Source organism: Larus michahellis, chromosome 16 (genome assembly GCF_964199755.1).
Source record: "Larus michahellis chromosome 16, bLarMic1.1, whole genome shotgun sequence".
NCBI classification, from domain to species: domain Eukaryota; kingdom Metazoa; phylum Chordata; class Aves; order Charadriiformes; family Laridae; genus Larus; species Larus michahellis.
The window spans coordinates 6,739,202-6,753,218 of NC_133911.1; the positions used below are offsets into that span (position 1 = coordinate 6,739,202).

At 39.0% G+C, this 14,017-nt stretch overlaps 1 protein-coding gene and 1 long non-coding RNA gene across 6 annotated transcripts in view; one reads left to right on the forward strand and one right to left on the reverse strand.

The window, feature by feature from the left end:
* Positions 1 to 9,731, forward strand: part of VPS13D (vacuolar protein sorting 13 homolog D) — a 101,874-nt gene extending 92,143 nt beyond the window's left edge. For all 5 annotated transcript variants that reach the window (XM_074609619.1, XM_074609622.1, XM_074609620.1 and 2 more), the window contains 3 exons: positions 3,252 to 3,383; positions 6,977 to 7,217; positions 8,047 to 9,731. In XM_074609619.1, the coding sequence (XP_074465720.1) occupies positions 3,252 to 3,383; positions 6,977 to 7,217; positions 8,047 to 8,178 (505 nt within the window). In that variant the 3' untranslated portion in view covers positions 8,179 to 9,731. The remainder of the gene's footprint in view (positions 1 to 3,251; positions 3,384 to 6,976; positions 7,218 to 8,046) is intronic.
* Positions 9,732 to 10,382: 651 nt separating this feature from the next.
* LOC141751955 (uncharacterized) lies at positions 10,383 to 13,101 on the reverse strand. Its single transcript, XR_012590152.1, has 3 exons — positions 12,976 to 13,101; positions 12,223 to 12,333; positions 10,383 to 10,778 (listed from the first exon to the last, which is right to left on the reverse strand). It is a non-coding gene; the product is annotated as an uncharacterized LOC141751955 (long non-coding RNA).
* Between the last annotated feature and the right edge of the window lie 916 nt (positions 13,102 to 14,017).

Consider the following 14,017-nt stretch of genomic DNA (forward strand, 5'->3'; position numbering starts at 1 on the left):
AATCTGTTGAGTGCATGTTTAATGTAACACAGATGTGGGCACACCACCGTTCATTCTGCTTTACAAATCTTCGGCTTTTTGCATTTCATCAGTGTTGCTTATTATTTACAGAAAGTAACTTGAGACAGTAGAACAATTTTTTAGATTAAAAAAATCAAGTCGTGTGGAATGTTTTTAGCTGTCCAGACCAAACAGACCAGTTTGCCAAGGGCCTGATGGACTAAATCAACGCAATTTATGCTAGTTCTGGTGGCACTTAGTTGAAAAGGAGCTGGCCTTATCACTAAGATGAGAATTATCTTTTATCACCAGGATGAACGTTTCAGCGTGGAGGAGCAGTGGGGACAATAAGCACTGTACTCTTAAGTACTTCTTCCATTTAAAAACAAAAACAAAACTTAAAAATAACCCGCAACCAAACCCACAACTCGGAAACTGCCAAGCCTTCCAGAAACTCGTTGTGGTGCCTAGTACTTCTGTAGTGCTCGTACTTTCTCTCTGACCTGCTTCGAAGCCAGACATTAGAAACCAGTATTCGCTGACGTTCTGGTTTGTACAGAAAAGGTCCGATTACAAGGCCCTATGCTTTCCTCGCTTCTACAGCAGTCTTGTTTGCAAAGCTGCAGGTACCTCCTCTCAGGTACTACAGAAGACAGCACAGTTGAATGTTTCTCTGAAAGATGGTTAATGTGAAAACCAGTATGCAACCTTGTTGCTCACTCCCGTAAGGGTGGTTATCTAACTTTCCTGAATGCATAAAAGGAAAGTATCTAAGTAAAAAGTTATTTACTGGCCAATAGTTAATTAAAAACTGTACACGATGCTTCAGACATTTACTCTTGAAACTTGTCAATGGAAGCTACAGTTGCTGCAGAGAGGTTTAACAGCCAACAGGGGCTTCCTGGTTAAGTGAAATTCTGCCACTTCACTGCTTTTGGAAGTTAGGAAGTAGGACAAACAGCAAGATGTGAATTACACTGGTTGGAACCCTTTCATTTCTTTGGAACTTTGCCTCAACATTCTGCATTTCATGAAGGCAAACGCGTACTTTTGTTTACTACTTTGTAAGAATCTAATACGTAAAACCAGACATACTTGTTCACCTCTGGTGTAGGTTCAGAAAGGTAACAATACTGTCATGTAAACAGATGAGTCCTGTTTATACCTAAAAAAATGTAAAGGGCAGGAGAGGTGACTCGGTCTGGAGTCGTAATACTTCATAGAGAAGTTCTAACCACTACGTACAGCTGTTACTCAGTGGAGTAACTTCAAGTCATAAACAGGTTGTGGAAGTCATCTATTTACCTAGTGGTTAGGTTATTCTGATTCAGAGAAATGATACTACTGGAAGAATATAGTTTTAAGACGTTGCACTTTTGGCAAATGAGGAAAACTTAAGTACCTTTATGTAGCAAATGGCAATTTTCGTACTGTCATTTTATAGCTTGGATGCATAATGCTGTAATTAACTAATGAACATCTAACGAAAACCGAAAGCAGTGCAGCAGGACAGGTGAAGCAGTGAGACCATCTGTCAGGGAGGTAAAACTGAAAATGCAACTGGTAACATTTTACTGGCACTATTAATGACAACATTTGTTACAGTTTCTTAAGCCCCTGCTCTGTTTCTCATTCTTCTGGTTGGAGAATTTCCACTCTTCATTTCATCCTCCCTGCTGACAAACTGACGTTCCATCTTAGGATAAGCATAGGTCAGCTGCAGTGAAGTGAACAGCTTTTTGTGTCTCCTGAAGTTTCCCTTGGAAAGGATCAGTGATAAGCACTACTTCTGAGCCACTGTAATTTGTTATGCAGGTCAGGGATGTAATAATCTCATTAACAAAATCAAAACTTACCCGATAATCATAATGTATTAAAAATTTAAATTGGCTGATGTTTTTCTCTGCTGTGCTGGAGAGCCAGTATCTTTGGCTTCTATACCTTGTTTGCAAAATACATTGTTGGTAGCAGACAGAGCAACGACAGCCGAAACACACCGAGGGGCCAGTCACCCAATGGGGAGCAGCAAAGATGATGCTAAGAAGTCATGAATGACACCTAAGTAAGGGATTCTGTTCCAGTAACATTCACTGCAGCCAAGAAGGGAAGGGGCAGAAAACAACATCTGTCACCATGAAAAGGCAAGGGTGTCAAAGACTCGAAGGAAAACAAATTTTAAAAGGGTGCATGGGTTGCAAGTCTGGGACAGGACTGCTGAAAGGGAAAGGTAACGAAGAAACAAGGCTCCAGAGAAAACAGCTGCAGAAAGCAAAGCTTATAAGGCAAGTGTGCTATTGCCGAGCAGCTTAAAAACATCTTGTTACATGGGATTTTTTCCTTGTCTTTTGATCAAAAAGGAGAGAAGCAGGTCATTGTACAGGAGCTTTACAAAGCATCAAGATGGGAAGTAGAGAGCACTAATCAGAAATGGTGCATCTGGCTTGGAAAACTGCTAACAGCAGTAGCCTGAAAGAGATACGGAAAAGCCCTGCAGCAGACCCAGAGTGATGCTGCTGGGAAAGGCCAGAGAAGAAAGCAGGGCCAGGCAGCCTGTAACACAATTCTTCAGGGGTAGGGCGTTCCAAAAGCTTAAAGGAATTCAGAATATTATTTTTTAACAAAATACTGCTAAGGGAGGAACCTAGCTTGCAGTTCTTTAGCACTGTGGCCAGTACCAACCTCTGATGTCTGTTCAGCCACACGTATGTGTCCTTTATTATTGTCATTTTTTAATAAATGCTCAAGAAAGATAACGTATGCTAAACCCTACTACAGAGACTCTAATCAACCCTGGATTTTTCTTTTGTATTAACTGTGCATGTGCCTATTTCCATAATCCTTCAGTTTTCAAACTACTGACACTCGCCCTCGATGTGAGCTCTGTCTAGGTTGATGCACTCTTTTTTTCTGTAGAGAGGAGAAACAGTCAAATCAGTAAAACTCTCATGATAAATAGATCCCAAAATCTGCAGACAGTATACTCAAGTTTAGGTTGCTCTTCCTCCTATTACTTTAGTAGACTGCCCCTTAATTGTAGAGGCAAACTGGGAGACATTTCTTTGAAATGTAAAACTTCCAGATCAAGTATTACAGAATCTACGCGCTGTATTTGTGAAGACCTTGTATTTTTAAGGGCTTTGTCACACCTCGTATTTCAAAATAAATACAACTTTGTGTGCTGACAGGTTTAAGTGGAAGGAAAAGCGCTGCTGTTGCACTAAGGCATGTCTCTGCATCTATTTTGCATGTAGGACACAAGCAGAGAGAGTGAGAAAGCCGCGGTGCTGTAGAGGACCTCAAGGGCTGTTGCCCCACTATTCAGAAAGTCAAGCAGAAGGACAAGAACACCTCTTCAAACTGACTGATAACATCCAAGATGAGTTGTAAGTACTGACGTACACAGTTACTTTAAGTAGTTCTGTTTGCTGCCATTGTATCTTCATGTCTTTGGGGAAGAGGGACTAAAACCGCTTTACACGTACACGCACATAACATTTTGTGTGTTTTCTCCTGGTACACGTTAGCGGCAGAGAATGAGCACCTGATAACTTCCACAGTGGCCTGTCCTCTGGCTGTATACAATCATTGCAGGTGTCACAGGGCTCCTTTGGTTCCCTTGTTGCTAACCGCCATTGACCGCACGTCACATACAGGCTGGGAAGGAACTGGAGCCTTGGTTTGTTGACTCCTGTTCCTATTAATGTCCCTCATCCCTTTCTAGCATTACAAAAGATGAAATCTCATTAAGTTTCTAAGTAATCATTAGTCCATTTCACATGCATAATACATGCCCAACCCTCCCCGTGCACTGATAAAACAGGTGCATGTCTTAACCCTGTACTCTTCTTCCTCTGTAACACGCATACAGGCAGAACTAGTAGCTCTTCCCTTATCTGTCCCTTATCGTCTGGTTCTCACAGCCTGACAGAGTGGCTGGTGATTCCATGGCAGCAAGCCGTGAACTACCACAGACCTGCCCAGAGAGCACTGAGGGGGCTCTGGATGAGGCGTGAGGGAAGCTAACTTGGATGCCTGTGGTACACGTTATCCTTAAGATATGGCTGAAAGCCATGTGCCACTCTAGGTTCTGCCGCCTTCTGTGAGGAAGTTTGTAATCTGCCACTTGCTCATGGCCCTGTGATCTTACACTCTCACTGTCCTGTTTTCATATCATTTAAGGGTCTTCATGCATATACAGTCTGCCTCTTACGTTGGGAGAACTGAAAGAAAGCAATTTGTGACCAAAAAAAGTCAACTTTTTGCAAGTGTACCCCATAAGCAGATCAGTGGGCTTTTGTCATCGAGTCACACTGTTCATTCACTGTGACTTTCACCATTAGGAACATCATTCAACAAGAGAACACTGTTTCTTGTCATGGAAAATAAGTACAAAATTATGCCTCTGACTTTTATCCTAGTATCATAATCAGAAACACATTTAAAGACCTGATTATTTGCATATTTTCCTTCAGAGTTAAATCCATAAAAGGGGGTTTAATACCTTGCTCTACTGTTCTAACTAAATGTTTCCACATTTTTTTCCAGTTAGGCTCACTGTTTCACTTCTGGAAAATATTGTGTAATTACTTCCTGATGTTGTTAAAAAACCCACAAATTCTCCAGAGATCTGGTTGCTTCTACTTTGTTCTACTGGACCATGTTTCATTTAATTCTTCATTTTATTAATTTGAGATCTTTTTAATAGCGTAGAAGTATGGGTTTTAAAAAAAAGAAGTACTATCTTGAAGTAGTATCTTAAAAGGTTCAATACCTGTTTTGTGAACTAGACACAGAGAAGAAAGTAACAGTTGGCAAGAGAAAATGGGTAATGATGCATGACTCAAACTTAGAACAAAATGTAGAGCTTGAACTACAAATTAGCTAACGTTTCTGTGCTTCGCCATTAAATCATTGACCTCTGTTTCCATTCCTCAAAATATATACATGACACCAGTAAAAATCTTGTCTGGAAAATTAGATCTATAATCTGTTATCCTTATGGAAAAAATACAAACCTGTGGTCCGGTTACCCAGTTGCTTCCCCTGAACTTTACAGTAGCTTTTAGTGCTTCAGTTCTCTCCATGGATGTCCCCCATACAGCGGGCGGTAATACCATCCAGCAGGAGAACAGTTGTTCTGCTTTTGGGGGTATACAAAACCTGCTCAGGTTTCTCACCTTCGCTGTGACAATTGCTAAGGACAGCGATACACTATTAGGGGTCACCTTTTAATCTTCTTTCCCTGCTGGCAAAGCAGCAAAGCAAGCCAATGTGCCAGCAAGTGTCCTCTGGTTCTGCTTCTACGGGAAGTCTGACCCAAGTCAAAGCTAGAATCTCTGAAAAATACTGTACTTGCTTTTACAGGCCTGTCCTAAGGAGCAAGACTGTTGTTGTGCAGTCTATAATGCTGCTCTATTTTAAAATTAAGTTTTCTGTGACACTTCATACAAATATCACTCTCTATCCTACTTAATTTATTTCAAAGACAAAAACCTTACCCCAGAGTGTTTGAACTCTGATGGAAAATTGAGGGACAGTTGCTAGTTTCACTAACTGTCTTAACGTTGTCTTTCACCTATGTTTTTTTAAGCTGAAATACACATTTTTTTGTTTGTTTATTTTGTTTTACTTAAAGGAATCCAGTTCAGTTATCCTATCCCATAGTTTTATCCAAGGTTAGAGCTGGGCAAAGTACATTACAGGCCTTTTTTTTTTATTATTGGAATGGCTGTGCTCTTCAGTAATAATTACTGGAATTATTCTTTTATACGACAAAAAGAAACCGCAATTGACCTCCTGAAATATTTTTGGGTATTAAAGTTCCATTTATAGCTATGGGTTTATTTGGATACAGCTCAGAGTAATTTGTGCAAAGCATTACTTAAATGGTAGAGCCAACAGTAGTTTTAGAGATGGTAAGCTTTTCTGATCTACCAAAAACTCTTAGTACCGATAATCTTCATTGATTTCAAAAACAGTGGAGTATTTTGCAGAAAGTATTAGGACAAGAGCAGACAGATTTGTACAAGCAACGGGTCATAAAATAGTAATTTTGAAGCTACGCGGCAGCACGAGAATCTTAGTTTTACAGATACGCTTCAGCTGCTGCGGGTTGTTGACAGAGCATTATTACGCTATTTAGCATTCTTGCTTGGTTATGATTTCATAATTAATTTTCTGAATTTTTCAGCATTTTAAAAAAACCTGCTAGTGAGGTGCATTTCAGTAGTAAATCAGAGGTGGGGGAGAAGTGTTTGTGTGTGAAATACTTATTTCACTTTTGCATTGCTTACTGTTATTTTTTCACACATCAACCTTTTCAAGCCATCATATTTCTCAATATTCTTAACTCGGTCTTTTCTACCTCTACTATTCATCACTCAGGACTAATCTCTCTGGGGAAACCTGCTTGCTGCTTAACCTTTCACCCCAGTGTTAAACAGCTAATTTCTCTTTTCTAGCTACCGATCCAGGCAGCAGGTTAAACTTGTTTTTTGTTTTTAAAGGCAAGGGAGGCGTGTGGCAAAAGGAAGCACAGTAGGTTTACAATGTGTAGAAGGATAATGCCCTTGTCATAAATGGCTGCAAACTTTGCACATATTGGCAATGGAACTAAAGTTACAGTTCAACTTCAGGATCAGGACTTGCAGTGTTCCAGTGCAAGGAAATTACTCTTCTTAACCCTTGTTAAAGGATATTTTTATATGCCCTTTTAATGTCCAAAGCTAGAAGCCAGGCATTTAGTGCTAATATTTGATTTACAGCATGATCTTTTTTAACTGGGTGAGAGGGTACTTCATCAGCTTGATTTTTTTAAGCAGTCTAAATTAAATACAGATGAATTGTACATGTTACGCTATTAATTTTTCTGAAAGACTTCTAAAGGTCACTCAAAACATAACAGGTGAAGACATGTGTTAGTTTACTATTTTTAGCTTCAAGTGAATATTTTTTCTTTTTTTTTTCTTCTTTGCAGCTTCATAGCAGTGGAGAACATAGACAGCTATTGTGTTCTCATTTCATCTAAAGCTGTTTACTTCCTGAAGAGTGGCGATTACACAGACCGCGATGCCATCTTCCTCGAAGTCAAGTATGATGATCTCTACCACTGCCTTGTTTCAAAAGACCATGGGAACGTGTATATACAGTTGACGAAGAAAGCTGTTAATACAAGTAGTGGCGTAGCAATGCCAGGCCCATCACAACACAAACCAATGGTAAGGACATAGCACCTATTGCTTCCTTCATGCAGGGGTTTCTTTTCCCCTTTATGCTGAAAGTGTTTGTGGTCATTAGTGTTTGGTTTCCTGTGCTGCACAACAATGAAAACTCTGTTAGCAGTGAAAATAGCTGCTGCTGAAAAGGTTTTGGCGACAGTAGGACTTGCTCCCTAAACTCCTGAGAAAAGCTGAAGGCAAAATCTAAAATATTCCTGCAGGCAGAAGAGTTACTGTAGGAAATGTGTATTTACCTGAGAAGGACTTTTAAGTTTAATGTACGTATTGTAAAGTTAAGTACTTTGCTGTCTATTTACTCTGGTCTCTCCTCCTCCTATACATTGTATTTTTTTTTACTGCAAAGTGTCTAAAATTGGAAAGAGTGTTTGTCAGGCATGTAGAAGTTAATCAGAACTCGCACTTCTAAAACACATTACAGCGAGTTTTGTTCTTCATTACAGTAGTTGCTGAGGGGTCTGTTTTACAGGCAAGGTTACAAGCTCACCCTTGACCCAAGTCAGTTTACATTCCAAACAGACAAGCCAGATAAAAGGCAGGAGGGGAAGCAAAGGAAATAACTTCAAATATTGCAAGATGTTTCTGCTCTCATCCTAAAATACCTGTCTCTATTTACCTGTCTCTCCCTCCCTCACTTCTTGATTACTTCAGCCTCAGCACCGAGAAGGAATCTCCACTGAAACATTTCTGTTCCTTACAGGAGACCCCGAGCCTAATCCCTTCAGTTACTTAAGTAATAAAAAATAAATATATTCTTCTTTAAACGACAGCAGTACCACATTAAGAAAAAAAATCACGTTTCTTTTTGCAGGTGAAAGTGAAATCTGAAGATATTGCAGTAAAGCTATCTCAAGAAATAAACTATGCAAAGAGCCTTTATTATGAACAACAGCTTATGTTAAGACTCAGTGAAAATCAAGAACAATTAGAGCTGGACTCTTAAAACCTCTTCCGTACTGCCAGAGTGAATTGCAAGTATCAGTCTGGGGCCGATGATATTCTGTGACTAGAGAAAGTACTATACGGGAAGGAAAAAGTACAATTTTAGTATTTAGCTAAATGGAATCGTGCATAAGAAAAAAGTGAGGTGGGCTTTTTTTTTTTTAAGCATTAGTTGTATAACAAAGACATAGCTGAGACGCATTTGGTTCTGGGAGAAGCCCTGTATTTTGCTAACATGTATATATGTAAAAGTGTTTCATGTAAATAAGGAAGTACAGACCAGGGTGTTGGTATAAATAGAAGTCTGTTTACTGTGTAAAGAAATTAAAGGAGCTATACTGAGTCTTACTGCACTACCTGAAACTAGCCATTCTCTCTCTCTCTCTCTCATTTTTTCTTGAGAAAGCTGATTTTCACAGTGCAGGACTGTAGATAAACATTTAAAAAATAAAATAAAATTAAGAGTTAATCGCAGCTGTTGAAGCACAGATGGCCTGTAGTTTGGAGCTTTAACACTGTGATTAGGGTGCATTGTTTGGGATTGTTTGTTGGGTATTTTGTTTTTTTCTTAAATCACAAGTACAGGTATACCTAGTTACCTAGTGTTCCCCTGAAATTTCGTCCTTGTTTTTAACCCCCAAAAAAATGCATTTTGTTAAATACTGCACTGAGGACTCACTAATTCAATTACGTTTTCAAGATATTAGAAAGCAAAAAGCTGATTCTGTTTTGAATACAGCACTGGAACCTAGCAAAGTCTGCACTGTGAAGGCCTCTGCTTCTGAGTTGTTTTTTTAAATAGTTCAAGTGAGCAGCCTTGGAAATCGAAAGCTTTAACTTTTTTCCTTCACTGGGATTGAGTAAGTGTGTGTAGTTGGCTGGTTAGTGTGCAATTCTGCCAGCCTTGGAAATGCCGGGGGCGGGGGGGGGGAGGTGGAAGAAATCATTGCATCATTTGTCTTCATGACAAGCTCTTCAAAATTAAAACTTTTTGAAATAATAAAAATAACATGCTTTTTCAAACGTTGTACATTAAATCAGTAGTTGTGTCATCAAGTTTAACCGATCTGAAGATTGAGGAATGAGTGTACTTATATACCTTTATTCACAGCAACTAGGAACCCTCAGCCACAGCGCTGAACGTCTGCATGCACTACGGCACTTTCTACTGTGCAAGGTTCAAGTGTGAATACACAACTTTCCTAAAACTGCTGAGTAACCTAAATTCTGGAAGTGTTATTTTGTAAACCTTTGACTCAAAGTAAGGAGCCTACTACAGCTGTACTTTCAACTTAGTTTACCTTTTAGTTATCTTTTCGTAAAGGCTTACAGGAATACTTTTAAACTGAAGGTTAGAATTAAACCAATTCTCAACTCCAAAAGGCAAAGGATTATTGTATAAGGAGAAAATGTGGTATCAGTAGATGTGTGTATGGTCTCTGACTGGAAATCAAAATCCATAAAGGTCCATTATGCAAATGAAACTGATTTAATGCATCACTTTTGTATATTTCTCTGTATAATTTTTAAGTAAAATAAGGAATTCAACAAGTGCATTGGCTCAACAGTGCTTTAACACGTCAGTCCTCTTGGACTCTGCTACCAAGACTCCGTGCTGCTCTCTCCTGTAAAATTCTTTTTTAATGCAGCAGATCACTAGCTGCTAAAAATGGTAAATAGATGGCAAAGGAAAATTAAAAATAGTTCACAGCTCTGTGTTGAGAATTTACAGGGGAATGGCCTAAATACTTAAGTTTTGTAACAATTACAAGGAGCTGACATGTAAACACATATGAAGTAGTTTGAGTTACCTGAGCTCAGGGAGCCACAGCCAAAAATGACTCTAATTTGTGTATTTGTTTAATTTTTTTGGACTGTGCTTAACCTGTTCATTTGACTGTTGATAATGATTAAAAAGAACATTATTTAAACCCTTGAAAAGTGTACCCGCTAGCCTAGATATATATGAGTACCATGGAGCATAACTGGCTCCGTTATTGCAGTACATTACGATACCATTCCCGGTGCTGTGCTCCTCTTGAGTACGGTGGCTGAAGTTGCTCGCTCATCTAGAGACAGGGCAAAGTTTTCTCCTAAGGGGACCCACAGAGTGCTGATTACAAGGAGTGATGTACAGACAGCTGAAAGCAGCATATTGCCTCATTTAGCATTCCAGAACAAACTGAATCACAACTTCATGTTTTTAAAAGCACAAATGAGGTTATTTATTGCTGTAACCCAACTATTTTTATATCATTTCAGAACTCTTACTGTGGACTTCCTATTGCTATTGGCACTACTAACATTATTACTCAGTCAATAAATATAACTTTCAGATTCCAGGAGCCACACTCAAAAATAGTTTTCAAAGGATGTGGAGAGTAAGTGCAAGTCTCCAGCTTTCACTCCAATTCTTAAGAACTGGAACACAAGCTATTAGCAAACAAGACAACATAATAGTTTCATTTACCAAACTCTGCAAAGTTCTTCAGATTCTGAGCCTTAGGAAGACAGTATGCCTACCACCCTTAGCCTGGTTTCATTGGACGAGGTATGACTGCAGCAGCAGTGAAAGCAGATTCAGTCTTCAAACTTCAGAAGCTGGGGAGGAAAAAATTCACTGATGAGAGATAGTACCACACCTTTCTCTGTCTGCCCACTGTCTTTAGCACACAGCCAGTACAATTCAGGGAAGACAATGCATTTTCATGCCTTTTGGCTCAAGTCTTTATAGAAAGCTGTTCACCTTCACACTCTAACAAAGATTAAATAACCCATCAACAATGCAGGTAGGATTTCCAAAGCCCTATAACCCATGCAGTGATATGCTGAGGTAGAAATACGTTGCTTCAGCCCATTAGCTTTGATTTTACCTATATTTTGCAGGGAACTGTACAACTTGTTCTCTGCCTACCCTGACCAACTTTGTGTTCTTGCTGGAGTTGCTATTGAAGAAATGTAAAATAAAGATTATTGACGTAAGAGTTATTTCACCATAATTCTGGAGAAGTGTAATAAATTGATTTCACCCAACCTCTTCGTGTGCCCTTGCTTGAAAAACTGTTAATTATGTGCAGGAACAGAAAATGACTGTAGAGTACAGGAATGAATAATTCTCTAAGTTAGACACATACCTCTTGAGTGGCAGAACAGCCCTAAAGACTGTGCCTACATCACCTAATTTGGCTGTTTGAGGTAGAAACCTGGACAAGCACCTGGAATGTTGGTTGTCACTGTAGGTCAAACTCAAGACTTACACTGCAGTTCTCTGACCTGGACTCTCAGATAATCTGCATTTGAGACGGTCTAATTTTCCAAAAGTCATTTAAGAGTGGGAAATATAGATGCTAAACTATTTAAACTTAAAAAAAAAAAAAGCAGCACATCTTTTAAAATAAAATCCAGACATCTTTCTTACACTTCTGTATAACCAGAACAGCTGATAAATGCTTTTGTGCTATAGTAATGCCTCTCAGTACGTCACCTACCCAAGCTATACAATGCCAAAGTCAAGCAATATACTTCCAAAAAATAAAAATCACACCTTAGGTTATTAATATAATTTTATGTGGGAAAAATGTATCCTAATATTTCTAACACTTATCCAGACCCATGTGTTCTGCTGTCACGAAAATGAGACAGACTTGTGACTGAATTAGGTAAGCAAGTTTGTAATGTGCAAGATATGCAGAAGAACACAGATGGCAATGTCATTTTAGTCTAGAAGCAACTCTGGACAAGCAGAACTACAAAAGTCTGTTCTGTTCTGACCTAAATCCACAGCTGTGGCTGCAAACTTCTGTTTTGCTGCCCTGTATCTGACAAAGCAATCAAAACTTGGAGAATTATTTTTTTGGATCATATTGTTTTAAGCTCTATGATATAGCTAACAGGAGCGTGACAAGGTCACTAAGAGACTTTTTTTTTTTCTCCTTCCCCTGAGGAAACAGTATTACTGGTAAACAACCTGGTAATACAAAAGTATAAAGATACAGGGAACATGTGTAATATGGCTGCTAAAAGAGACAAACCTCACACCACTCACCAATACATGATTTTGTAACGACGTGTAATTCCTGGAGACAATCCTCTGGTAGCAAGATCTAGCACAGTACAGGTCGGAGCAGTAGGTAAGGTGCCTGCCTGATTGCTGCCTCTGGAAGAAGGGAAATGAATCACTTTCTGAAGTCACAGAATAAACTGGGGGAAAAAAAAGTTTGATAACTTTTTGACACTTTACTCAAACCACGGGTGACGGTCTACATGCACTTATGCATCTTACTATCAGGCTCAAACAGACTTTTTGTTACCATCATTACAGGATCATAAACAATTCTGTTACCTACTTAAACATAGCCATTTATAAATAAAGTCTAGGCAGTGAAACAGGAAATACAAAACAGGGTATGCCTGAAATGAAGTAAAAACAGTGTGAAAGATGTGAACAACATCCTTCCCTTCCTTCTGCCCCTGACCAGATTTCCAATAAATCAGCTAGATGATTCTATCAGAATAGCTTAAGTTGTGAATGCTGTTTACCAAGAAGTGCAGTGCTTACATTTTTGTGGAGAGAATATAAGTGGCTAAATGGGCCACATCTCAAAACAGGAAAATACTCATAACATTTCCCTATGACAAGGAGGCTTTGATCTATTTGCTACCCTGTTTCCTAGACTGCATGATGGTCTTCAGCATTTATCTATTTTCTCATCAATAGACTACTTTCTAGGATCCTAGGCCAACTACATATATTTTTTAACTATTTTTTTTTCCCTCTGTAACACAGCTTAGCACTGACCTGTTTCCTCCACTGCACGAATCACTAGATGATGACTCCTCTAGGAATAACCTTGCTTGCTCTGCTTCTCTTCTTAGAAGAACATTCCTCTATTTGCTAATCACAATGATTTCACCTCTGGTACCTGGGTTTGAAAAAGCAGGTTTCAAGGAGTATACTCGCTTCATGTTACAGGCTGCTGCAAGGATAGTAACAAACGAACAAAACCCACCCACACCAAAACACATTTTAATTAAGTCAGCAGGTGCTCAAAATACACTTATACAACTTAGTTTCTTACAAAGAATAACACTCTGTGTGTGTATGCTTATATACTTCTTTAATAAATGTACCACCCCACCCCAAATGTATGTATATACATCCATACTCATACCTTTTTTTTTTTTTAAACTTATCTTGAAAAGCGATGGCCATACTCCAAACTATTCCTAAAAGCATAGTTGTTACAAAGAAGGAATACAGTCTTATTTTTCCAGGGAGAGGGGACGCAGAATAAAACTATGCTCAGAGCTTTGGATTCCAGTTGACTTCTGTAAAATTCATGCTTGATAGTAGGCTCTTAACCACTACACATTATGATGCTTAGTTTTATCAAATGTAGGGCTAGGACCAAAACACTTCCAATTCCCCACCTGTTTCATTGGTTCGACTTTATTACAGCCTATTTATTACAGCCTACTGGTAGATGGTCCAATGCTCTGACAGCCTTAAAAAGGGAACTGGGACAGCACAAAGCCATCTGCCTCAATAATACCATAAAGTTACCACGCTGAGAAAGTGTTACATTAACAGAGGACACAGATCAGTTTGACTGAACCACATGCTTTTCATAGCTCTCTATAAGCAGATTTTCTGAAGTTCGAGAATGTCAAGAAAAAACAACCAGCACCAGATGTGTACGTAAAGCTGGGTGCTCACACTGTGACTGGCTTTGCACATGTCTCATAGATATAAGAGTGCAGTGTTAATCATATGAAAGGAGGCTTGCCAAAAAGAAAAAAAAATAGGTTACTCACTAACTACAAACAAATATTGGGGGGGC